This window comes from Cupressus sempervirens, chromosome 2, assembly GCF_028749045.1.
Source record: "Cupressus sempervirens isolate cs-2001-9-10 chromosome 2, ASM2874904v1, whole genome shotgun sequence".
NCBI classification, from domain to species: domain Eukaryota; kingdom Viridiplantae; phylum Streptophyta; class Pinopsida; order Cupressales; family Cupressaceae; genus Cupressus; species Cupressus sempervirens.
In genome coordinates, this window is record NC_143119.1 from 238714477 (window position 1) to 238739813 (window position 25337).

Consider the following 25337-nt stretch of genomic DNA (forward strand, 5'->3'; position numbering starts at 1 on the left):
TGATTCACCCCCTATTAGTATCTTGTTATCCTATTTATAATTCCATCAATAAAAAAATAGTATTAAAGCATTTAGTTCTTTGAGAAAATATTAATCGCTTGGAGATGGAGGCTTATAAATTGGACAAGGTTATTGAAAATTAGGTGATTGAGATCCAACACACACTTCATGAACTTGAGAAAGAAAGACAAGATATGAAGAAATCCCTAAAAATAAGAAAGGAATTGGCTATCTAGGATAAGAAATTTTACTATGAATAAGTTGAGACTAAAGGAATATTTGAACCAATCAATCCAAACGACAAAGCATCTGTAGATCTACTTGAAAAGAACAAACTCTTGAATGAAGAAATAAGAGGACTAAAAAGAGAAAATGAAATTCAATCATTATGATTATGTGAAACTACCAAGCAAAAGAAAAAGGATGAAGAAGACAAGGCTATGGATGAGGAAGACAAAAGGGTAATATCTACTAGACTTGAAGAAAGGATAATAGATGTGAAGAAGCTCATAAACACTCAACTAGAAATGATGAATCAACTGATGCTTGCAAATTAGGAATTGAATCAAAAGGTTGTGAAATACAAAATCTCAAATCATAGAAGGATATAATGAAGAATGAACTAAAAATTGAGAAAGAATTTATGGAGAAATTCAATAAGCTAGATGAAGAAATGAAATACTTTGAAGAACTTATCAGGTCATTTAGAGGTATTGATGGCTCAAGATACACATGCACTGAACAAGGAAAAACATCCAAGAATGTATAACTAAAGAATACAAAGTCAAAAGGAAAACCAACATGCTATCACTATGGAAAACTTGGTCATACTACAAATATTTGTCAAATAAAAATGGTATGCAAAATACTAAACCTAAATTTATTTGTTATTTTTTTCACTACAAGAGACAAGAACATCAAATACATGAGTTTAGCTCAAGAATGAGGAATGCACCTAGCACACATAGATTTGAAGGATATTCTTATAACTATCAAAAGTATGGGCATAGAGCATGTGAATGAAGATCATAGACAAAACCTTATTGAACAAATAAGAGGCAGAATTATGCACATAACAATGCATGTTTCAAATGTCACAAGTATGGACATATAAGGAAGAATTGTACGACTCAAGTACCATCATAAAATAACATCAAAGATAAAGGTAAAGGTAAAGAAGACATTGAAGAAGTAAAGAAGGAGATGAATCAAAAATGGAAAAAGAAAGAAGAAGATGAAAATAGTGGATCAAATGGAGTTGAGGTCACCCAATCCAATGGAGAAGGTGATCATGTTATCTCAAACTGTGCAAGAAAGGTATGTATGGAACTATACATTTAAATTGATATATCATATATCAATTCCTTACATGAAATGTACTAAAGTTCATATTTTCATATATAAAGATGCATAAGAACAAATTTGTGAAAGGATGCCAAACATAAGTAAAAATTATCTATGTTGACCAAGCATTGCAACATGGACTGAGCACTTCAGATGTAATTTGGTATAGAGGCCGAGTGAAATGGAAGAGACCCAGTTGTAAAGTAAAGACCTAGTTCAAAGAATCCAATGTCAACCAAGACAACTAGCTTCAACTACCTAAGTACACAACATTAATGGAGACCCTAAAATTGACCAAAAGGAGGTATATATAAAAATTTGAAGACATTATCTCACACCTTGCATACATATTTCTAGAGCACAAAGAAATTTCTTGATTTGAGTGGCTAGGAAAAGATTTCAAAGAGTGATTTAGAGCAAGTCTAAGATGAGAAGATTAAACGATTTAAGATCTGAAATGTGTCATATAATTAAGAGAAGAAAGAAAATGGTAGCTTCATCTACCACTGGGATGATGCAAGAGGTTAGTAAAATTAAATTGGTGAAGAGTGATGCTTGTCCTTCACCAAAGTTTCATGCTGTTCTAGAAATTGCAATGAAAGAAGATTCAGTGGGTGTGCTATCGTTGATACTTCCAAAATTTATTATGATCTATTATGTAGGAAGCTATTGTATGTATAAGATTAGAGAAATAAGAGACTATGAGATAAGATAAGTATATGAGAAGCTATGTAGCGAAGGAATCTTGAAGGACGAATTCAAATTTGTTGAAAGGAAAGGGTCGACCTATCCCCTAGAATTCCTAAGAAATTTTAACATTGAATGGATCAAAATCATTTAAAGTAGGATTCATAACATGAAGTTTTGGTTATAGAATGGACTAGTAGAGATCATAAAGAAAATGATTCACAAAGTTATAGGATATCCAACCCTAATTAAGAAAAAAACCATGCGATGTCTAACTCAAGAAGAAATTGAAACAAACATAGGTGGCAAGTGGAATGGATGAGGTTTTTCCATTACAAACATTTCTGATCTGCCAATCAATTTTTTTGTGAGGTTTATAACTCACAAATTTTACCACTAAAGAATATTGAACAATGTGTCATCTATGGCAGTAGATCAAGCATGGAAAATAGTGATGAAAGATCATGAATATGACCTTTCCTAGCTTCAAAGAATGCAATTAGCAGAATATCTATCACCTATTAGAAAAGAAAAGAACTTTATGAGTAAGTTTGGATCCCTCATTATAAGTGTTTTCTTTTATATCTAGAAAATTTTCCTAGTATTGGTGATATTGTTTGGGAAAAAAACAAATGAGAGGCAAGACAAATAAGCAAATACATTACTCAATTGGGAGAATTCTTCAGGAATTGGTAACAAGATATTACAATGATATATATTTTCTTATAGATATAAATAATACATTTGTAGAGGCAGTAATGCTGAGGAAGTCTTGGTTACAATTTTGTTATTATGAAATTGATAATGACTTAGTAAATGCAAAAAAATGTGGCATTATTCAAAGAAGAGATAGACACTAAGGGTAAATTCTTTGGAAAATATGAGGAAGATAAGGCCAACATAACCATGAATATTAAGATAGCTTCTAAGAAGAAGAAAATTAAAATAATTATTGAAGACCTAGAAGCAAAAATAGGCACCCTAGGTAAGGGAAAGGAACCATTGCAAAGAACACAAGGTCTTGGAGAGGATGAAGAAAACAATAGTGGTGATGAGGAAGATGAAGATGAAGAAGGAAATCAAGGTATATCTTTAGTTTTTATTACTCCACTAAGAAAGAAGGCTAAAAGATCTAAAAAGAAGCCAGTAGTGACACCCCTCTCTCCTCTGCCAACAACAAATCCAAGGACTAGGGTAGTTGCTAGTGTTGAGAAGATTACAAGAAAAAAGAGTAATAAAGACTATTGAGCCTGGTGCACCTAAACCAAAGAGAAGGAGATTGGTCAAAGGATCACCCAAAGGGAAAATAAAATCTATTGATGAGGTTTGTGTAGATCTTAGAAGATCTTTAGGATTATCTAGCTTTAGATTTGTAAAATATGATACACTACTTAATACTAGTAGGACCAAAATTGAGGAAGCTATGATAGTAATGATTACAAATCATAAGTTGGCTCCAAGTGAAATTGAGAAGAAAATACCCATAGATCTATATGATAGACTTGAAAGGAGATGGTAGCAAGTAGAAGAAAAAGAAAAAAAGACAAGAACTGACACTTTAGTTAGAGTCATGACTGATATGTCCAAAGATTAGTAGGTAACATTTTGTAAGGAAAACTACAACAAAGAATATAACCATTTCCACATAACCCATATAATAGATCCAAAATAAATATGCAATTAAAATGCACATGCAAGAGAATATACAACATACCCACAAATGTGTGACACAAGATATACCCTAGGAAACCCTCATTTAGGGGAAAAAAAAACCCAACCTCCAAAAGAATCCATCACCATGTATTATTCAATAAAAAACCATTGCAATACAACCATGGAATCCTTCAAATCCATAGCCACAACCAAGAAATCTATGTGAACAAGCATGAACCCACAAATCCCATGCCATGCTTCCAACCTTCACAAATTCTCCCTTGGCTAACCTATCAAGCCTTGTCCCACTCGACTCTTTCCCCTTTTGCCTTCTGTCTTGTCTCTACAACTACCCTTGTGGCTACTTATATAGTAGTAAGTCCCACAAAACCACCAAGTGGTATTACATAAACCATGTGCTAAAATCATGTGATACCTAACTCATTGACCCCACATAAAATATTGGGCATTTAATTCTTTTCCCCAATATTAAATAATTACATCAAATATTATCACAATGTTATAATACAACTCATCAAGTATATCCTATTAGAATCTTTACATGTTGCACGTCCATCTAGGTGCAACATTATGTAATAAAATAAAATAATACAATAAAATAATATTATGCAATGTGTGCAACACCCATTATCTCAACAATCTCCCACTTGTTGTATACATTGCAAAGGGTCAATCTGTAGCCACATAAATGAAGAAGGGGAGAATCCCTCCTAGCACATCCACCATCATCGATCAAAGTACATGAAGTACTCCATCCTAGTACTTGCAAAAAAATCAAAGTATACAACATATTAAACATGAATGATCTCACCTCCTACTATGCCACTACCATCGAACATATATAGAAGCCATCCAAAGAGAAAGTCACCCAACATGTCGCATTAGAAGATCATAAAATAATGTACCTACTAAAATGTCAAGCATAGAAACCTAATCCAAAGCTAATCACATGTATTCATAGTTGTCAAAATATCCATAGCTGAAATAGCACCCACATCAAGTGCCAAACCCATCCAACTATCCATACCTCCAAAGGTATACCAAGTGAATCTCATATCATCAACATATCCAATTTGTAACTTGCAATCAAAAGCCTCAAGAGAAATACCTGCCACATATATACCATGAAGCTCCCACTACAAAATATAATGTCAAATCTATAACCAATCCACTCACAACATCTCAAAAAAATGAATCCATGTAGTCTCAAGTACATCAACAATACATAAACCAATAACCTTCAAGAATAATTCTCATAACAAGTCTCCAACAATCTCCCAAGCTCTCCACAATCAACATAGGAAAGAGATAAAAAAAATAACCATCTCATCTCTCACATGACATACATGATCACAAATCAGTGAACACAATCTCTAACCAATCTTAAATCCAATGTAAGTAAAATTGAACATCAAAGAAGATAACCAAGACTAGAGAGAAACCATGCTAATAATAACCTATGTCATGTCCTTCAATAGACACCTTTAGATGTAAACTATGCAAGTATGATCCCCTCCATAAAATTGCAACTAACAAGCCTTAACAACACCCAAACCATACCATATAACTAATCATGGATGTAAGTCTCTCACAAGAAGATTAAACTCATAAACCATTCCTAATCCAAGGAATATGCCCAATATAAAACCATCTCCCAAAGTCAAGGAACATAACAACATATGCAAATGGAGATAACTAACGCTAAGCCATCTCTCAAATGAACCCTCTAGAACTAACTCTTGTACTGTAGCTCAAGATCCATATCCATGAAAGACAAGCATAAATATAATGCACTTGAGAGAAATAATGGGCTATACCTCTCAAGTAGAAAACCACCGAGTAGACCAAGAGTGGGGAATGATAATGCTTATCAAGATATCCAAGTCTCCAACCAAGACTCATCTAAGAAAAATCCCCTCTCAAGTCCATATTTGGTGAATGTCCCTCAGAATTCTTTTTGAAACCAAATAATTATCCCAAAAAATAATTCTCTAATCCAAGCTAAATCAACATCACCACTATCTCTAAGTATCCATGAGCACCTGTAACTAATCAATCCATGCCAACTCCAAATACAACATAACAATATTATGAAGTTTCCAACTTATGATCAATGTACTCAATACCAAGAAACTAAACCAAGATCAATGTCAAAGTTCTAACCATGACCCTGAGAACATAAATATGACAACATGTCTAAACCATCTCAATCAAAGAGATAACATGCTCCATATGAACATACTATAACATGTCCAAACTCTAAATGTGTATTGAGAGTATACAATGATATAAAAATAAAACCATCCTAACTCCAAGTATAACATGCCGAATGAAAGCATAAACCACACCTTTACCAAGAACCCCATAAGTCCTCAAGATGCAACCATCTCCACACACCATGAAGAAAACCATCTCCACATACCACAAAGAACCATCTCCACACACTATCAAGATAACCAAGAACCCCATGAGTCCTCAAGATCTAACTGTCTTCACACACCATGAAGATAACCAAGTGCACCATGCAAATGTTAAAGATGCTTATGCAAAAATAGGATCTAAGACAAATCTCCAACATTTGCAAACACTCAATAAATATATCAATGCCAAAAAAAAATTCCCACTTAGCTATAGTACCAAGTCACCTATGGCATCATAAAAACAATTACCTACATGAAGATCCTCTAGGTCTATACACACAACCAAAGTGTCAATACCAAGTGAAAACAAGATCTCCAAAACTAAGAAGATACAAACCAAACCATGAACTAATCCTACACTATCACTTCATCATTGTCACAAGCTTACACTAAATCATGTATCCAAGCTATCCATGATATCATGATGAAAAAATCATCCTCTAACTATGATAATAAACCAAGGCATTAAATCATCAAAGAACTCAAAGTGCACATCATGAGCTCCTCAAAAGAAACCAAATAACCATGATCCTCAACCAAAAAGATATATGCCACCATAACCAAATCAGTAATCCAAACTAATGAACATCAAGGATGCACCTATATACCCAATCTTGTCATGCCAAAATCCATGGCACCATGATCACATCCATGAACTAAACAACTAACTCTCAAAGTGTCCATTCTGTTAGCATAAAATAGTCAACCACAATCCTCCACCATGATTGTACTTGGTAACAACATCTCATCCCTTCTACATTAAGAAAAAAAATAGAAAATTATGTGACTTAGGGCATAGATAGCCTAAATCCAAGTCACCAATCTGAATATGCATCAATATTAAAAGATCAATGGGCAAAGACAACCCATAACCAAGCTATAAATGCAACCTGTAAGTATAGACCACTTACAACACTGCACAGCTTGTAGACCCAACAAGTCATCATACACATCTAAACCAAACACTAATAACCATATCATCATAAGACCAATCTGAAATATGAATTGAGTATACAATGACATCAAATCTTAAATCTCCAAACATACAATGTGATAAACTCACAATGCTACCATAGTCAATATATACCATCATTTGTTCATATTAATATATTACCAAATAAACTATGCCAAACTTGCACCAAATTTTAACCAATGTGTAGTGCTCTCCAAGAGCTTTTCGTTGACTACTTGAAGTCCAAAATTCAACTCTATATGCCCAAGTTATGCCCTAATTTGTGCTCAAAACAAACAACATCTAACTTTTAGGCTCTTAAAACCTAATAAAATGTGAAAATCATAGAACCAAACCTACACCAAGTTATAGTGCTCTAAATCAGCTTTTCAACACCTATAAGAAGTTTGAAATCTGATATCCTGAGAGAAAGCTATGGTCGTTTTACTAAGATGATCTTTTTACCATTTTCACTGCAAATTTTTTTTTTTGTGAAAAAAATTCCAACTAGATTAAATTTGATGGCCATTACTAGCTGAAATTAAAAAACTCTTTCATTTCCTTTGAACATGGCCAAACTAGGGCATATTATATATCAAAATATATAGAAACATTGACCCGAATCTAATGGTGAGGTCTGTTTTTGCCCAGGAAGTCATTTCTACAAGCTCCCCCATAAAACCCTCATTTAAATAAAACATCCAAAAAATCCTTTTGACCAATAATTTCACATGCCCAAAATATGCCAATGTCCCATCATAACAACAAATCCAAAACCCTTAGGTATGCAATAAACAACTCATAAATCTTTTCCTTTCTTTTATCCTCTCATGCATTTCCATGGATTTAATCTAGGGTTACAACAAAAAACCATAGCTCTGATACCACTTGTAAGGAAACTTGTAATAAAAAATATAACCATTTCCACATAGTCCATATAACAGATTTGAAATAAATATGCAATTAAAATCCACATGCAAGAGAATAGACAACATATCCATAAAAGTGTGACATAAGATATACCTTGGGAAACCCTCATTAAGGGAAAAAAACCTAGCCTCTGAAAACATCTATCACCATGTATTATTCAACAAAAACACCATTAAAATATAACCATGGAAGCTTTTAAAGCCATAGCCACAACCAAGCAATCTATGTGAACAAGCATGAATCCACATATCCCATGCCATGCTTCCAACCTTCACAAATACTCTCTTGGCTAACCTCTCAAGCCTTGTCCCACTTGACTCTTTCCCTTTTTGCCTTCTATCTTATCTCTACAACTACCCTTGTGACTACTTATATAGTAGCAAGTCCCACAAAACCACCAAGTGGTATTACATAAATCATGTGCTACCTAACTCATTGACCCCACATTTAATATTGGCATTTAATTAATTTCTCCAATATTAAATAATTACATCAAGTATTATCACAATGTTACAATACAACTCATCAAGTATATCCCATAGAAATCTTTACATGTTGCACATCCATCTAGGTTCAAAATTTCATAATAAAATAAAATAAAATAATATAACAATATCATGCAATGTGTGCAACACCCATTATCTCAAAACATTTTTGGAAAAGTATAGGAATAGATTCATTCCAAAGTATAGAATGTTTTTTATTCTACAAAATAAAATGGAAGTTGTAGAACAATAAGATGAATTTTTTTGGAAGAGCATTTTTGGGTTATCTACCAAGGGAGCAGATATCGAGAAAGAAACTAAGATACTGACCATCAAAGATGATCACAACAATGGAGAAAGCTTAGATGTGCTAAGTCCACAAGGCAACTTGTCACCAGTATATACCAACACCACTGATGCTCTAGAGGTCGAGCAATCAAGGCTCATAGTTAAAGAGGGAGAAACATAGATGAAGGACACAAATATAGATAGTCAAACTTTTTTAGCACCTCACATTCAGGTAAATAAAGGTGTGAGTAGAGATGAATTGAGTGCAACCATTTTTGTCTTAGGAAACGATGCACCAACTCGACTGAGTGGTGAAACCCCCTCACCAACACTCAAAGTAGTGCCAAGTAGCAACACTCCTTCACCGAGTAGAGGTAAATAAATAATAGGTACATCACCAGATATTAAAGTTGGTCTAGATGAAATAATTGAAATACCCCAATTAGATTTGGAAAATCTTATGTTAAAGAAGAAAATTTTGTTACAAGAAATTTTGACAAAAAATAAATGACCAGAAGAGCTAAGAAGAGAGCACAAACAAAAGTAGGTATTATATGATGTTAAAAACATTTTTGTTAATGCTTTTGATATTCAAAATTTTGATGATGAAACCCCAATTATTATCCAGCTTGAAAATATTGTTGAACAAGTAAATTTTGGTAATATCTAGAATCCTATGAGAAATTAATGGATTGGTCAGCAAGGAAGTTTGAAAATAAGGCTGTGTCCATAAATTTTCCATAACAACTGCTGAGCATAAAGTTCAATTAATAGAGTGTGTATAGAATAAGATAGAATTTATATAGAGAATACAACATTTTATCAGATGTGCCAAGATTTATAAATGATATTCAAGCACAAATACAATAGATTCAAGTTGAGATACATAGATCTAGCTCTATTATTTTACAATCAACATAATTCAATATTTATCATTTCAATAAGTTACTGAATTCTCAAGGCACATTGGCCAAGCTTTAGATAGCTGATAAAAACATGAGGTCTAAATTAATCTCTATTCAAGATATGTTGATACCTCATTTAGAGGTCATATAAAGGGAGATGTAATCATCCCAAGATCTTATCAAAGAAGATCACAATCTTTCAGTGGTTGATAGCTTAATTGATTTAGCTTCACAATTACAATTGCAAAATTACATTTTGGAGGCAATAAGAACCACATGGGATCATGTACTTTCCATGATCACCCAAGTTCATTAGATATTCATTAATAAATATGGTTTTCTTCCACCCATTCAACCCTAGTAGTCATGATATAAGTGTTTAAAAACAAGGGGGAATTATTGTTGTCATGGAATAGGTAAGAAGGAATTGACAATAGAATGGACAAAATAAATTGCAGTATCCAGAAGGAAAATAAGATATGATACTGTGATATCAGACTATCTAGCATATGTGGATACATATCCATTTATACATTATTTATTCATTATTCATTTAGCACGAGTGAAGTCATAAGACCTAGGGGGAGTACTCATATAAGATTGTATTTGTAATGATGTAATCATGACAAAGTATTTTTCCCACTAATGTCAAAGGGGGAGATTGTTGGTATCTCTAACTATTGTTGTCTATTAGTGTCAAACACTTAGTCATTTACTAGGTAGAGTCAGACAATCATCACTATGACTGAGATACTTTTTATAGGCCAAGTCATGTACACAAGCATGTATGTACTGAGATTTATAGGAGTCAAGCAAGTGTGTGGTCATTGAGTATTTTCTATACAAGCCAAGCTCAATACCTACTAAGCAATTCAAGCACATAAGTGACAGGTTACATAGTAAGTGTCAAACACAATACAGACTGAGCATAAGAAATGTTGAGTATCAAAACAAAGTAAGTATCGAGCAATGCAGAGTTTACATAAAAGTAAAAAATGATATAGACTTTGGGATAAAAAAATTTCAAACCAACATGCAAAGAAAATTAAATATTTTTAGAGCTTGTTACAAAGATTTTTACACATTTATAATGCGGATCATAGATCCCTAGTCTTTTTGGTCAATGATTCAAATGAAGAGGCAAAATATTGAAGCATCTAGAAAAATATTTATGGGTTTCTTTAAATAGAGAAGGTTTTCACCTAAGAGGAGATATATAGGAAAAAGGAGAGAGATAAGGAGTATTATGTGAATTATGAAGTGATGAATGGAGATAAGATCAGAAGTTAGTATAAGTGATCTATTATATCTTAGTAGAGAAAGTGAATGAATTATTGCAATGAAGGGAAAGAATAGTTTTATCAAATTAGAAGAGAGGATAAATTAGCAAGGAGAAGAATCAAAATCAACTTACAGAGCATACCTAGAGTCAGGTACTGAATCAGTTTTAATAAACTTGAATCAAGGTAAATCTCTTAATAGATCTTTGTAAATCTCCTAATATAGTCCTTTTTTTATTGTAAGTGTTAAATCTTCTAACATGGTGAGACTTAGTAGTATCAAATGCTTTTAATAAGGAAGACCCCTCATAGGGTAGGTCATATATTATGATCAAACATTGTAACCCTAAGAGGTTAACTTTATTACTGCATTAGTGAAGATTTGTGAGTGTCATCCCCACCCCATTTTAACCTTCACCTTGGAGCATTTTTGGGTAAAAAAATTATGTTATGTGTTTATTTTTGTGCATGGGATAGTTTAGAGTTACATGTTACAACAATCTTATTCTTACAAGTTTTACATGCATAAGAAAACTAGTGAATGCCTAAATGAATTGATGCAAAACTTAAAAAGTGCTTAAGATTCTAATTAACCCCCCCTATTTGTATCTTTTTATCCTATTTATACTTCCATCAATCAACACATGAAACACTTGGAGATTGTGTTAAGAAGATTGCATGAAGAGAAGTTGGCTATCAACTTAGAAAAGTGTGAATATTTGAAGCAAGAACCGGTATACCTAGGAGTTGTAATCTCTCAAGGTGACCTAAAAATGGATCCAAGAAAGGTAGAGGAAATTTTCAGTTTGCCCATTCCAAAGATAGAGATAGGGGTAAGAAGCTTTCATGGATTAACTCAATTTTATAGAAAAATTTATTAAGGGGTTTAGTGAAATTTGTGCACCTATTTTGGACACCATAAAAGGTGGAATGAAAATAAAATTTAAGTGGAATAATAAGGATAACAAGGGATTTGAGTTACTAAAACAAAATATGGCTACTCAACCTATCTTAGCCTTACCAAGTTTTAACAAACTATTTACTATGGAGTGTGATGTTATCAATATGTGAGTAGGAGTAGTGTTAAGAAAATAAGGAAGACTTGTGTCATTTTTTAGTGAAAATATGAATGAATTTAAAAATAAGTACTCTTCTTATGACCTATTACTTTATGCCTTAGTTCAAGCTCTTAGAAAGTGGAGATACTACCTATTACCAACATAATTTGTATGCTTTACTCATAACTAGGTACATTAAGTTTCATCAATACATAGGAAAATTTGAGTGATAGAGATATAAAATGGATATAGTTTCTTCAAGTGTATACCATTACAAGAAAGGTCAAATCAACAAGGTGGTAGATGCACTTAGTAGGAGGTTACTTACTATTTAGGAAGTCCAGTTGTAGAGTATTAGAATTGAAGGATTCTAAGATATTTACCAAGAAGATGAAGACTTATCAAAGGCATTTAAGGAATTTTTTGAGTTTAATAATCACCTTCATATTTTGTTTGTAAATTTATACATTGCAAAAAGGGTTTTTGTTTAGAAGTGGCTAGCTATGTGTACCTAGGGGTTTAATGATGGAAAACCTTATACAAGAGAAATGCAATGGGAGTCTTAGTGGCCATTTTTGTCTTAATAAGACATTAGATCTAGTGCAAAAATTATATTACTAGCGTAAGATGTAAAGGGATGTAAGGAGACATGTAGAGAAATGTGCCACATATCAAAAAGATAAAGGTATAACTTCAAATGCAGGGTTATATCAACCATTTCCCAATCTTAGCATGGATTTCATACTGGGGTTACCAAGGATGAACACTAGATTTGATAGAGTTTTTTTAGTTGTGGAAAGGTTTAGTAAAATGAGTCACTTTATACCATGTAAAACTACTCATGATGCTATCCATATTGCTCATAGTTTCTTCAAGGAGATAGTTAGGATACATGGCCTACCATTGAGTATAATTTCTGACAAGGATGTGAGTTTATGGGTCATTTTTGGAAGACTTTATGGAAAAGGTTAGGTACCAATTTTGTATTTATTTCTACCTACCATCTATAGGATGATGGCCAAATAGAGGTCACTAATAGGGTACTAGGAAATCTTCAAGATTCCTAACAAAGGAATATGCCCAAATGTGAGGTCAATTATTCCCCCAAGTAGAGTTTTTCTATAATGATAGTGTGAATAGATCAACTTGTTGGAGTCCATGTGAAGTATGTGAACTTAGAGGAATTGGTAGTATTGAAGGAAGGAGTGACCACACTAAAGAATTTTTATAGTCTATGAAAGAGGTGCATGATCAAATCAAGAACACTTTAATAGAAACCAATCACAAGTTAAAGGAAAATGTTGATAAAAGAAGGAAAAAAATATAATTTGAGGTAGGAGACTTAGGTATGGTTGACCTCAATAAGACTAGACTAAGAAATGGTATTCCTAGAAAGTTACAAATGAGAAGAGTGGGACAATGCAAAGTATTGACAAAGTATGGACTAAATTCCTATAAGGTAGACCTACCCACAAATCTAGAAATTTCACCAGTATTAAATGTGTAAGACCTAGTAAAATATAATGGTCACAATTTAGAAGCTAAGGAACATATTATAGAGGTTCGAAAGGACATATATGAGGTGAAAATACCACTAAAGAAACAACCACAAGCTGAAAAAATCCTAGAATCAAGGATTAAGAAGAAGTTCACACATGAAGTATATATAGAGCATCTTGTAAAGTGGAAAAACCAACCTAAATTAGAGGCCACCTAGATAGAAGAGAATGAATTGATTTTTTTTTTTTTGTATTAGTCTTGATCTACTATCTTCAGGTATACCTTGACTTCTTTGTTGCAAAGGAGAATTGTGCAGGACCACCTAGGGTTTTGGCTTGGCACCTAAGATAGTTTGGCTTGTAAGTGGTCCTCACTAGGTCACTGATGGATAAGGACTCCAAAAGGGTTCCATGGGTGTGTTATAATGATTAGTGTGAGCATTAGGTTGTTTAAGCAATTTTTTCCAAACTTAGGATCAATAGTTTCCAAGAAATTGCTAAGTTGTAATATGAGGTCTACTAGTCAAAATGACCTTATTTTGATTGAGATGTTTAGGATTGTTATTAATAATGTGTAAGGGTCCATATGTGATCATTCTATATTAAAGGGAAGGGTTTATGACTTGAGCAAGAGTCAAAATACAAAAAGTTGTAAAAGTTTTTATTGACAATATTTTGGCAAAAGTTGCAAATTATCAAGAAGTAGTTATTGGTTGGTTCTAGGAGTTTGAACATGGAGTATGGACCTATTTAAAACCATCCAGGACTCGAGGACAAGGTTGGATATTGTTTTGGAGAAATTTTCAATATTGAGAATTAATAGTTTTGGTTAGTTAGATTATTAAGTATTTTTTCTTTGTATGTGTTTATAGCTTTTGTTCAATAGTTTTATTCAATAAAATAAAAATCTCTTTGTTGTTACTAGTTTATTGGTTGTGACAAAACATTTAGTGGGAAAATGCCTCTTCCATAAAATTCCATTATGGAATCATCACAATCTTTAGGGAAATGGAAGGGCATTCAATATACATTGTAAATACCAATTTTGTAGTGTAGGGAACAAGCTATGAACTATTTTTAATGACTTTCCCTAGGCAAGATAGCAAGCACCCGACTAGGGACAAACATAGTCATGGCTATAGAGACAATATTGGATCAATTGGAAAATGAGTGGTAAGAGTTGGAATGTGTAGTTGAAATGTTTAAGGTTGTGTATAAGTAATCACAAGATTGGTTGAATCAATTAGGATCAATTGTGAAGCAAGAAACCAATCCTAGTTCAAACCTTAAGCAAATAAGGCTAATTGTAAAATGTGTTGTACAAACACCTCAAGGGTTGAAAATGTGAGAGGTTTTCCAAAAGAGTATCTGAAACTAAGATTTTTCTTTGGGATTTTTTTTTCAAGTTTTGAGATATTCAAGGAAAATTAGTTTGAAAGACCTAATTAGGCCTAGTTGCCTAGTAGTCCTATTTTATAGGAAATCAAGGAGATTGGTAAGAAATCTAATGATTGTATGGACCAATACATGTCAAGAATGGGTGAAATGAAGGGAATTGAAGTCCATCCATCCAGTGTGCAAATGACCATGGTTATGGTGTGTTTGAAGGTGAGCTTAGTTGATTAAGTTCATAGGGTTAGAAGTGGTTTTCTACATGGTAGAAAGGTCTAGGAGAGGGTGTAGAGTAGGTGCTCCCAAGAGGTTGGGGTGTAGAGGAAACCTTAAAATGATAAGAAAGTAGCCAAATAAGAGTCCTAAAGAGAGAGGACTCAAGAAGTTGTTCAAGACCTCCCTATCAATTTTCAAGAAATTTACTTGGATCTTATTTTTTTGGTCAAATAAATGTTTCTTTTGTGGTGTTTTTCTCCCATTAGAGTTAGTTATTCTTTTTTTTGATGGTGGATTGTATCCTCTCTCTTGATTCACCTCCCAAATAATTCTTTAGAAGTGAAGTCACTCTTTTGGCCTTGAAAGCACCTACTTGGGGATTTTTTGTTTGATTGTTGTTTCCCATTCTTGTCTATTTGGTGCCCTACTCCTATTGAGGTGGTGATATGTTGTGTAGGTGAAGCTGATTGTGGGCTTGATATACGATCTCCTTATGCTAATTCTTGGAGGGCACGGTGGTTTCAGAAGAGATATTTAATGGGGATGTTCTTCCTCTCTATTTTTCCTATCAAGGTGGGATCCCTTGTTATTGAGGTGCAAGGGATCCCTGGTGAATTAGTTTACGTCTCTTGGCTCATCAATATCAATCTCTCTTGGTAGGTTTGGGGTTTTCCCTAAAATCCCTTTTATCTAGATGAGATTCTTTTGTATGATTATCTGATGAAGATACATTTTTTTGAGAGGACTTTTATGGCCTACACCAAAAATGAGATCATCATCTTTTCTTCTATTGGGGCTTCATATGCCAAGTTCTAGGACTTGTATGGAGACCTTATCTCTCCACTATAGTGTCAACTAGTTTATTGGTATGCACTTTAATGAAGTTGATCATGATGCAGTTCCTTATGGCTTCAACCAATTAAAGAATATGTACTTTTAAGTGGCTAATCATGCTATGCTCAAATATTCTTGCTATTTTTTGATTTTGGGGGTAGGTCCTCCTTTTTTGACATGATTGGGTCGATCTTGTAGGGTCCTAATTTTCCCTTATTGACCCTTTTTGCAGCTGATACTTTATTTTTCAATATTTTAGTTGTTGTCCCTATGTTGGACCTTGGTTGGCTCTTTTTTTGCTAATATATTTGTTGAATATCTTTATGCAATATTTATTCTATGCTGGGTTTCAGATCCCTTTTAAAATCTGGTTGTAATGTGTTTTATAGCCCCATCAAAAAATAAACATACTCATCCACTCATGGAAAAGTTGTTGCTTGCAATGTCTTAATATTCCTCTTCAAGGAGGTGTTTTCTTATCAAGGTAGGAGTAGCAGAAGGAGATATCCTTTATGATAAATCAATTGAGAGGGTTGTTGGACATTGTGTCCTTGTGGTATTTTATAAACTAATAGTGATGGCTTATCTTAGGGGAACTCTAGGCATGTTACCATTAGTGGAGCTGGTTAAGATAGTTATGCTGATGCTTAGTTCACTTTTTGTATTTATAAGGACTTTCATAATAGTAATGTACTCAAGGCTCTTGTCATTCTTTATATTGTTGCGTGATGTTGCGCTCTTAGTTAGAGCATGATTATTTGTTAGTTAGATTCTTAAGTAGTGGTGGATTTGGTAACTGGGAGAGCTTGGGGATGTTAGCTGGAAGTTGACTTTGGTTATTAGATATATTCTCTAATAGTGCAACTCCTTGAATTTTATCACCATGTTACTCATATTCCTAGGGAGTGGAATGGTATTGCAAATTGTTTGACCAAATGGGCTTTGATTCATATTTACGATTGGAATATATTGGATCAAAGGATGTCTCATATGCTTGATCAATTAGTGTATAAGGACAAGGTTATATAGTGACCTTTTTTCTAAAAGCTTCACTTGTTTTGTATCTCTTTTATCTTTGAACAAATTCTTATCTTTCTTTTTGAATAAACATACTCATCCACAACCATTCAAACTATTAGACTAATTAAAAAATATACTATTATCTATTCTTTTATATCACTTAATACATTTAAATTAATTAATAATAAATTATAATAAAATTCAAAGCATCTACTTCTAATGGAAGTCATCTAATTTGAACTTCTCTATAGGTAGTAGAAGACAAAACCTAATCAATTTCAATTACTAACCTAAGTCATAAAGAGTTAAAGCTTTTTCTATGGGGACATGTGTTCTATTCTATGTTCTTGGGAGTCATGTTGGAAACAAGATCACAAGTCTTGAATTGACTTTGATTGAAGTAATGGAAAAATTTGTCATGACTTCAAAATTGAACCAATTCCCTTAAATAAATAAATAAATCACTCTAAACAAGATAAATTTTGGTTATGAGGTGTTTCCCCCTATTTTAGGTGCTGAATGTGGTAGGAGTTTATGAATGATTTTATAGCAAATTAGCTCATTTTGATAGCTTATATTGTCTAGAGACCTCCCATTTTTAAGGGAGTAGTCAATGGAGATTTAGAAATTTTAGTTTTAAAGTTTTCTCATAAAGATATATTCTATAATGGCATGGACCTTTTAAAGACTATTTTTTTTCCTACTAAAATTTTAATAACAGCCTTTTATTAATAAAAGTATGATAATAATTAAATCTATTTTTAAATGCATAGAAATTTTACTGAAATATAAGAACATTTGATTAATATTATTTTCTCTTTCTATCTATTTTTAGACTATGCTTTCCAACACACATTAAGAAAACAGTTATATTCTTACCCATTCCAACAGATAAACCATATCCCCCTCCAGTTTCTTCTCTATGTGAGATCTGCCACTTACAACTTCAAGAACTACCATTCCAAAACTGTACACATCTGCCTTCTCTGTAAGTTGACCTTTCAAAGCATATTCCGGTGCCATATATCCACTGGAGAAAAAAATATAAATGCTTTAGAGTTGTAAACTTCAAGCACATTTTCACAGTTTTGTTGATTGAAGTACCGAATGATAGAAAACATTTCATTTTGGCAAATACCCTTTTTGGGAAGGAGGAACCTTACATTGTTCCTGCCGCTCTGGTGTTGACATGAGTTTTCTCTCTGTCAAATAACTTGGCCAGTCCAAAGTCTGAGATTTTTGGATTCAAATGTCGATCTAGAAGGATGTTTGTGGCCTTGATATCTCGATGTATAATTCTCAGTCTTGATTCTTCATGCAAATATGCCAACCCACGTGCAACTCCAAGGCAAATGTTGTATCTTTGAGGCCACTCAAGCTTGAGTTTGAATTCTTCCGGACCTACAAATAGCATTACAAACTCTTAATTTCAATAGATGCTTTCAAAGTTTCCCAACTGTGAAGGAATTAAACTCATGATTCTATGAATAGATGGTTACAGAATACATTTAGTTATTAATCTAGACATAAGTCTTCATTATAGGAAGTGAATAAAATGAGAATTAAAGATTATGGATGTACCAAATAAACAGCGTGCTAGATTGTTGTTTTCCATGTATTCATAGACCAAGAGTAGCTGTTTTCCCTCTACGCAGCATCCATACAATTCAACGAGATTGGGATGGCGCAGTGCAGATATTGTACCCACTTCATTAAGGAACTCCCGATTGCCTTGTCTTGACTCGGGAAACATCTGCTTTACTGCAATCATTTTTCCATCTGGAAGAATACCCTGATGAGAAGCAAAAGACATTAAAGAAATTGCTCGAGATTTCAAGGCAAATGAAGCCAAATATATATATGAATGTAGATGCGTTTTCCATACCTTGAAAACAGCACCAAACCCGCCTTCTCCTATCTTATTCTGAGGGTTGAAGTCATCTGTGGCAGTTTTAATAACCTCTAGGTTGAATGTATTGGAAATTGTGTCTATATCTCTCAATTCTATGTACAACATTTAGACAAACTCGTGTCAGTGCAGTGGTATATGAAATTATGTGGCAAGCTGGAAGAAATATTTCTTCTTACCTGCATCATCTTTAGCTCTGAAGGATCTGCTCTTCGTTTTATTTCTTTTTCTGATAAAGATGAATAACAAGCACACTGCGAAGCCAAAAACAATTACTGCACCACAAACTATGCCGATAATCACAGTTTTGTTGCTTTTGTTTCCACTACTGCTTGGGCTGTTGGTTTTGTCTGTTAAAATAATGAAGGATGAACTTAGAAGACAAATCTTAAACCTTGGATTATGATTTCCACTTAAACAGGTGACATCATAAGGAGCATGTTAACACTTTTTTTTATAAGATTCCAATATATTACTTTTAAGTTTCTAGCAAATTGAAATCTTATAAGTAGTATGCTTTCAATTAAACAGGTGACATCATAAGTAACTCAAATGTTGGAATATGCTTATTTTAACTTAAGTGTATACATTATAAGTAACATAATATAATTGCAAGTAATAGTTGAGTTATAATGTATATTCATAAATATGTAGGTGTGTTTCATGAATAAGATTGATGGTGAATCCTGCAGCAATATTTTTCAGTTTTCAGTTTCTCTATTCATGTGTTTTATTTTAGTTTTTCCATCATAGCCGTGTTCTATCCTTTGCTATGAAGCCATGTTTCTGCTTCCCATGTGAAGTTCTAGTATTTCTTTGCAAACACTATGAAGACAAGTATGTCATGAGCCTGAGTTATAAAGCTGCATTTTCTTGAATTATGCAATAGAAACTAGTTAGATGTTCACTAGTTCAAAGTGTTTGTGGACCAAAGATACAACATGTTATTAGATTCAAGAATACATATGTAAGGATTGGTGTGCAATAATTCGTAGAGGAATCCACAATTCGAACGTTCAGGATCATATCTTTACGATGGTAGTAAGGTATTTGACCTACAAATGGTATCCAGATTATCTTCAGAACTTAGATGATAGCTATTTCAGTATAATTACATTCGTAAAGTAGCTTAAAGAAGCCTTACTGATTTGAAAACTCTTTTCAGAGAACAATTTATGCACAATATATTTTCTATTGTTGTTTAATAAAGTCTTACTGGTTTGCAAACTGTTTTCCAAGAACAATCTTTACATAATCAATTTTCTATTGTTTTATATTGTAACATTAAGAAAGGGTATTCTAATATTAAACAGGGGTCATCAGATACGTGAAAAGAAATTGGAGACATGTCTGTTAGATATAGTTTGTTGTCATCAGATATCCAGTTTTCTGTTGAACAATTATAGTTTAACTATCACCATAGCCAATATAATTATAAGAAACTTTTGAATTATTTGATTAGTAAGATGGTGATTCCGGAAGCAATCTTTCTGCTGTTCTGGTACGTTTTGATTCTCTATTCATCCTCTTCATTCTTATTTATGAAGACCATTATTTTTCTATTAGACATGAAAACCATATGTGATTTACAAAGCTAAGCGATTTGGCATAACCAAAATATATTTCTATCAGAAGTAATAGAAAAAGAATTGGCTGAATTTGAAAATAGTGGATACTGTTCAGATTATACAATCTAGATTCTAGAGGCCTGCTACTGAAGTTTATGTCATCCAATATTGAACTGAATAGGAAACAGTTTATTTAATTGTATTATAAGTAAACATACAACATACTTTTCTATACCATCACTCAATACACAAGGTCATATGCAAAGGAATCTTACTTGGAGTGATCATAATAGCTGATATCAAAGGTCCATACGTTCCTTTCACTGGTACATCATTTGTTCCTTTTCCAGCCCAAAAGAAGTGAATCTCCAAATAGTTCTCAGTGACATTCACGGTGAAATTCTTTATTACTACCTTGTATGAGCCTTTAGCATCATCCTTGATATTAAAGTCTTTCAATCTTCTACTTCCCTACATAAGTTCCAAAAATGAAAGAGTCCAACAAATGAAATGCTGCCATAGTTCTATGCTAGTCTGTGCTAAATAATTAGACAAGATCAAAGAAAAGCCTAGATATTAACAAGGAACATCTTAAAGGAAATTAAGAGTATATTGTTAGATATTACCTGAATATAAACATCAAAGATACGCCTTCCTAGACTTGCGAAGGTCATCCCATTGGATATAACTATCTCAGCAAAGTGGAGTTGTACTGTATATTGTCCATTCTGAAGGCACAATGCAAAGTATCTCAAAGAGCTAGAAGCACAACGTGCTGTTCTATACAATTCTGTGTCCATTCCTTTGGGAAATTCAGAGATGTTGCCTGTCACTGTCCATATATGGTTCTCGGCATCTATAAAATGGCCCGTGTTACTGACTGCCCATTTCTTATCAGGGCTGAGAAAGTAGGAGGAAGGGCCTAATGGATTGGAGTCCCCTTTGTATGTCCCCCATTGATCACCTCCACAATTAATTGCCAAAGAAGTATCTGCCAATCAATGAGCAAACATATAGATCATTGTTTAATAAGACATGAACACACATTTTGACTGTGTTTATACTCTGAATATTATCGAATTCATCTACAAATATAATTAAATTTATTAGTTTATTTGATTGAATATATCATTCTAAGGATCACTATTTCACTCTTATAAATTTTTTTTTTCTATTCATTGTTGTGATTCAAATATTTGTAAAAAGGCTGTTATAATAAAATAAGAAATATAATACCATCAGTATAGATTTAGTTAATATTGTATAAAAGTTATAAATAAATTTTATTTTGTTAATATTGTAATAGAAGTTATATAATCAATACATTAAATAATTTTACACTAGAAACATATAATACATAAATTAAAATCAAAATCAAAATTATATTTAATGTTATAATGATATTATGGAGAGAGATAATTTAATAGTTATGTTTGACATGAAATAGATGTTTCATGTATTAAGGTCCAAAATTTTTGATTAGCTTCGATTTATTGTTGCTTGCTCAAAGACTCTAGTGGGCTTGATTGTTTTCTACTTGCAAGAAGGGGATTGCCCTTTGTGCAAAGTGGGTCATTTGGGCCCTCACTAGAGATGAGGCCTGGAAAATTTTATTATGGCACTACATTTCTTTAGGGTTTTCGGTTAACCGGCCCACTTGGAAGGGGATTGACTTTCAGACCCTTCTTGTGACTCCTAAACTTGCTCAAATTCAGGGTGCATTTGGAAAGCCTACGAAGCCCTTAAACCTTGGCTTCACTGGGCTGGTAATGGGTTTAGAGATGGACTCTCAATGAACCAACAAAACCTTTGGTGGCCTCCATTGTTTGTTGCTCAAGGTGTTCCTTTAGCTAAGATTCAAGGAGCTAGCGCTCTGCACTTATTTTAAACTTATCTGTGCAGATCAGCAAACAATTGATCTTCTAGTTTTTTTAGTGCCTTCCAATTTGTTACACAAGCAGCTTCGTATTTACTCATCTCGCTCATGGTAGAAAGTTTGGAAGTGTTATCCTACCACTCCTGTGACTAGTTACAAGCCCAAGCTAGGGTATCGGTGTGCCCCATCTTTTGATGGTTAATACTCTCAATCAGCGTCGACATTTGCATTCTTCTTATAAAACTTGGAGTATTAGATTTTCCATTGTCTGGCATACCATTACAGAGTCGAAGATTGCTCAATTTTCCTTGTGCCTCCTCTTCTAGGGCTTGCCTTTGGGCCCTCAACTATGGCATTTAGGAGTCCTAGATCATAGATGCCCTTTTTATGGTTAGCTTGAGAGCTTCATAGACATTTTTTAGTTCTATCAAAGATTCCACAACTATTGGCTCTGGATCCATGACTTTTTAAAGCCTTTCCATCCAAGGATTTCACTTGGCATATGGTTTTCTTGGGAAATCCATCCTGGCTTCCTTTTAGATATGCCCAGATTTTGCATGCTTTTAGAATGGAGATTTTTTTTAGTAGTTGGAAAGACCACAATGTTGTTTTATTCTCTCATGGATTTCTTGATATACATGTTGCTATGTACTCTAAAACACATATTGTAATAATGCCATAATGCAGATTTAAGTACAAACTAACAATGTCACACTAGAGGTGGCTTGCCTACAAGAGTTATTGGCTCATAGGGGAAATGCACCTTGTATGATTGCTTATGTACCTTTAGATGATTTATCTAGTGACTACACTCCTCCTCATGGTCATTGGTGAGGCTAGAGCATATTTACACATTGCTCACACACTCCCCAGTCTCACCCTCATCATTGCTCTCCCAGTTTTGGTTTTGGTGGTCATTGCCACTCAGCTTCACCTCCATGGAGGTTGGGCTCAGGTTGGTCTCTGGTGGCTCCTCCTGCTGCCCTTGATGTGGGTTGGCCATTTATGCAATGTGAACCAAAATGGGCTTTCCCTCGATTGGACTTAGTCATTTCTCCACCCAGATAAGAGGGTGATAAAGATGTTGATGCTTCTATTGATGATGGTTGGGCTCCCCTTGGGCCAACCACCAACCCCAAGGACTTTTGGGGTTTTGATGATAAAGACCCACCCTCAGCTAGCACTGCTCTTGTAGCTTGAGGGCTTTCTTCTTTTGGCTTATATATGTTTTTTCTATGAATAGTTGTTAATATGGCCTTGTGATGTTTGAACTCACGGGGTGATCTTGTATCCTCTGACCCCTTTTTTTGTGAATATGTATCTTTAGATTATAATTAATGGAAAAGATATATTCATTAAAAAATATATATGTGAATGAGAGAAGTGGTGGAGATAATATGTACAATTAAATTTTTAAAAAAAGATTTTAAGCTTTGAGAAAACATTAAAAGGTGATATATTAATTTTAGCTAAAGTCTTTATCCTTGTCATGAAGAAATTGTGAGGCCTCATTCCAACCCATCATAGCCTAGTTGATACATTCACTTTTAATACATTTTGATTTGAGATTTCAGTACATTATTTGACTAATTAGGCATCGATCCATATTATTGATGTCATGTGACGATTACCTTATTATGTTTTATTTATGATGCTTCGATGATGATGTTATATGTGCATGCATTTTGATTGTTTATTTTGCTAATATAAATTGAATCCGAATTAGACCTAGTATGATTAGATGAATTATTTATAAAATAAAAAATTGAATTGATGCATATATCATGGTGTTTTAATTATGCAAGTTCTTTATATTTGGTCATTGTTTAGAAATGAAAAGCTTATTGAAATGAAATTAGGAATGTTTAAAGTTGAATTTAATTATACAAGTTGAATTGATATATTTATGATTTTCTTGAGCTAATTTGATATTTGATTTGAGTGTGCAGGGAATCAAACATGATACTAAACCAGAGAACCAAGAGCTAAACCTAGGTGCAAACAATGAAACCAAGGTTGCATCTATTGAACAATTTTGAACCTTGTTGTTATGCATTTTATTTTTTATATGTAATTTGAATGTGTGTATTAGATTAAATTCATTTGTAATTAATGACATGTCACTTTGTAATGTGTAAGGTGCTTTTATGATGTCTATATGTAAATGACATATTAATTAGGGTTTGGCAAGAGACACTTAGCCTAAAACTAAACCTAATTGGGTGTCTAAGCTAATCCCACTTGTTAAAAGTTATTATGTAAAGTCTCATCAAGTAGAATTTCAAATTCAAACTTTAGTTGCACTTTTGAGGGCTAAAAAATGGTCCTAAGAGGTCATTTCAGTAGAATTTAAGTTCTTAGATGGTAGTTCTATGAGTTAGGGGCCTTTATTTCACTATTAGAAGGCTTATATAACTAAGTAACCCATTGAATAAGTCACTTTTAAAAAAGTGAAAAAATGGAGAACTCAAATGACCTTGCCCTTCCTCACATAGTTGCCTAAGCTTGCATTTATGAGATTAGAGAAGAACGATGGCCAAGAACTAGGAGTCAACTCACACTTATTGCTAGTGAGTGGGTAGGAATTCAGAGGTCTTTTTAGAGGTCCTTTGACAACTTCGTGGTGTTCACCCACTTTCTAATTTTACAATCATTAAGGTTTTGAAGATTAGAAGCAAAAGGAAAGGTTCTCTTCTCAACTTGTCATTTCTATAACTTTGAGAAAGGTTGGTGGCTTTAGCCAAGAGAAATTCTATTATTTTTGTTGTAGATTAGTATGTGAATGAATTCATGAATATGTTTGTATGCATTTCTTATATTTTATTGTTCTTATTAAGGGATGAAAATGAAGTTTTAATTCCATTTTTTTTGAATTTTTAGGGTATTTCATTCTTTGATTTGAAAGCCATTACTCATCCTTGCAAGAGAAGAAGTGGCACTAGGTGAAAGAATTAGTTGGTGTCTCCATTGTAGTGCAGATTAGATCTTCTCATGGACAAG

The 25337-nt window shown here is 33.4% G+C and overlaps 1 protein-coding gene across 6 annotated transcripts in view; it reads right to left on the minus strand.

Moving 5' to 3' along the window:
- Positions 1–25337, minus strand: part of LOC149571917 (putative LRR receptor-like serine/threonine-protein kinase At1g07650) — a 736132-nt gene that overhangs the window by 20706 nt on the left and 690089 nt on the right. For 4 of the 6 annotated variants that reach the window (XM_089813322.1, XM_089813321.1, XM_089813320.1 and 1 more), the window contains 7 exons: positions 21088–21452; positions 20737–20932; positions 19073–19243; positions 18870–18988; positions 18566–18776; positions 18148–18385; positions 17864–18014 (listed from right to left, as the gene is read on the minus strand). In XM_089813322.1, the coding sequence (XP_089669448.1) occupies positions 17864–18014; positions 18148–18385; positions 18566–18776; positions 18870–18988; positions 19073–19243; positions 20737–20932; positions 21088–21452 (1451 nt within the window). Of the gene's footprint in view, positions 1–3810; positions 4468–17863; positions 18015–18147; positions 18386–18565; positions 18777–18869; positions 18989–19072; positions 19244–20736; positions 20933–21087; positions 21453–25337 lie in introns of those variants that run through there. The other 2 variants (XM_089813324.1, XM_089813325.1) reach the window with 2 other exon arrangements.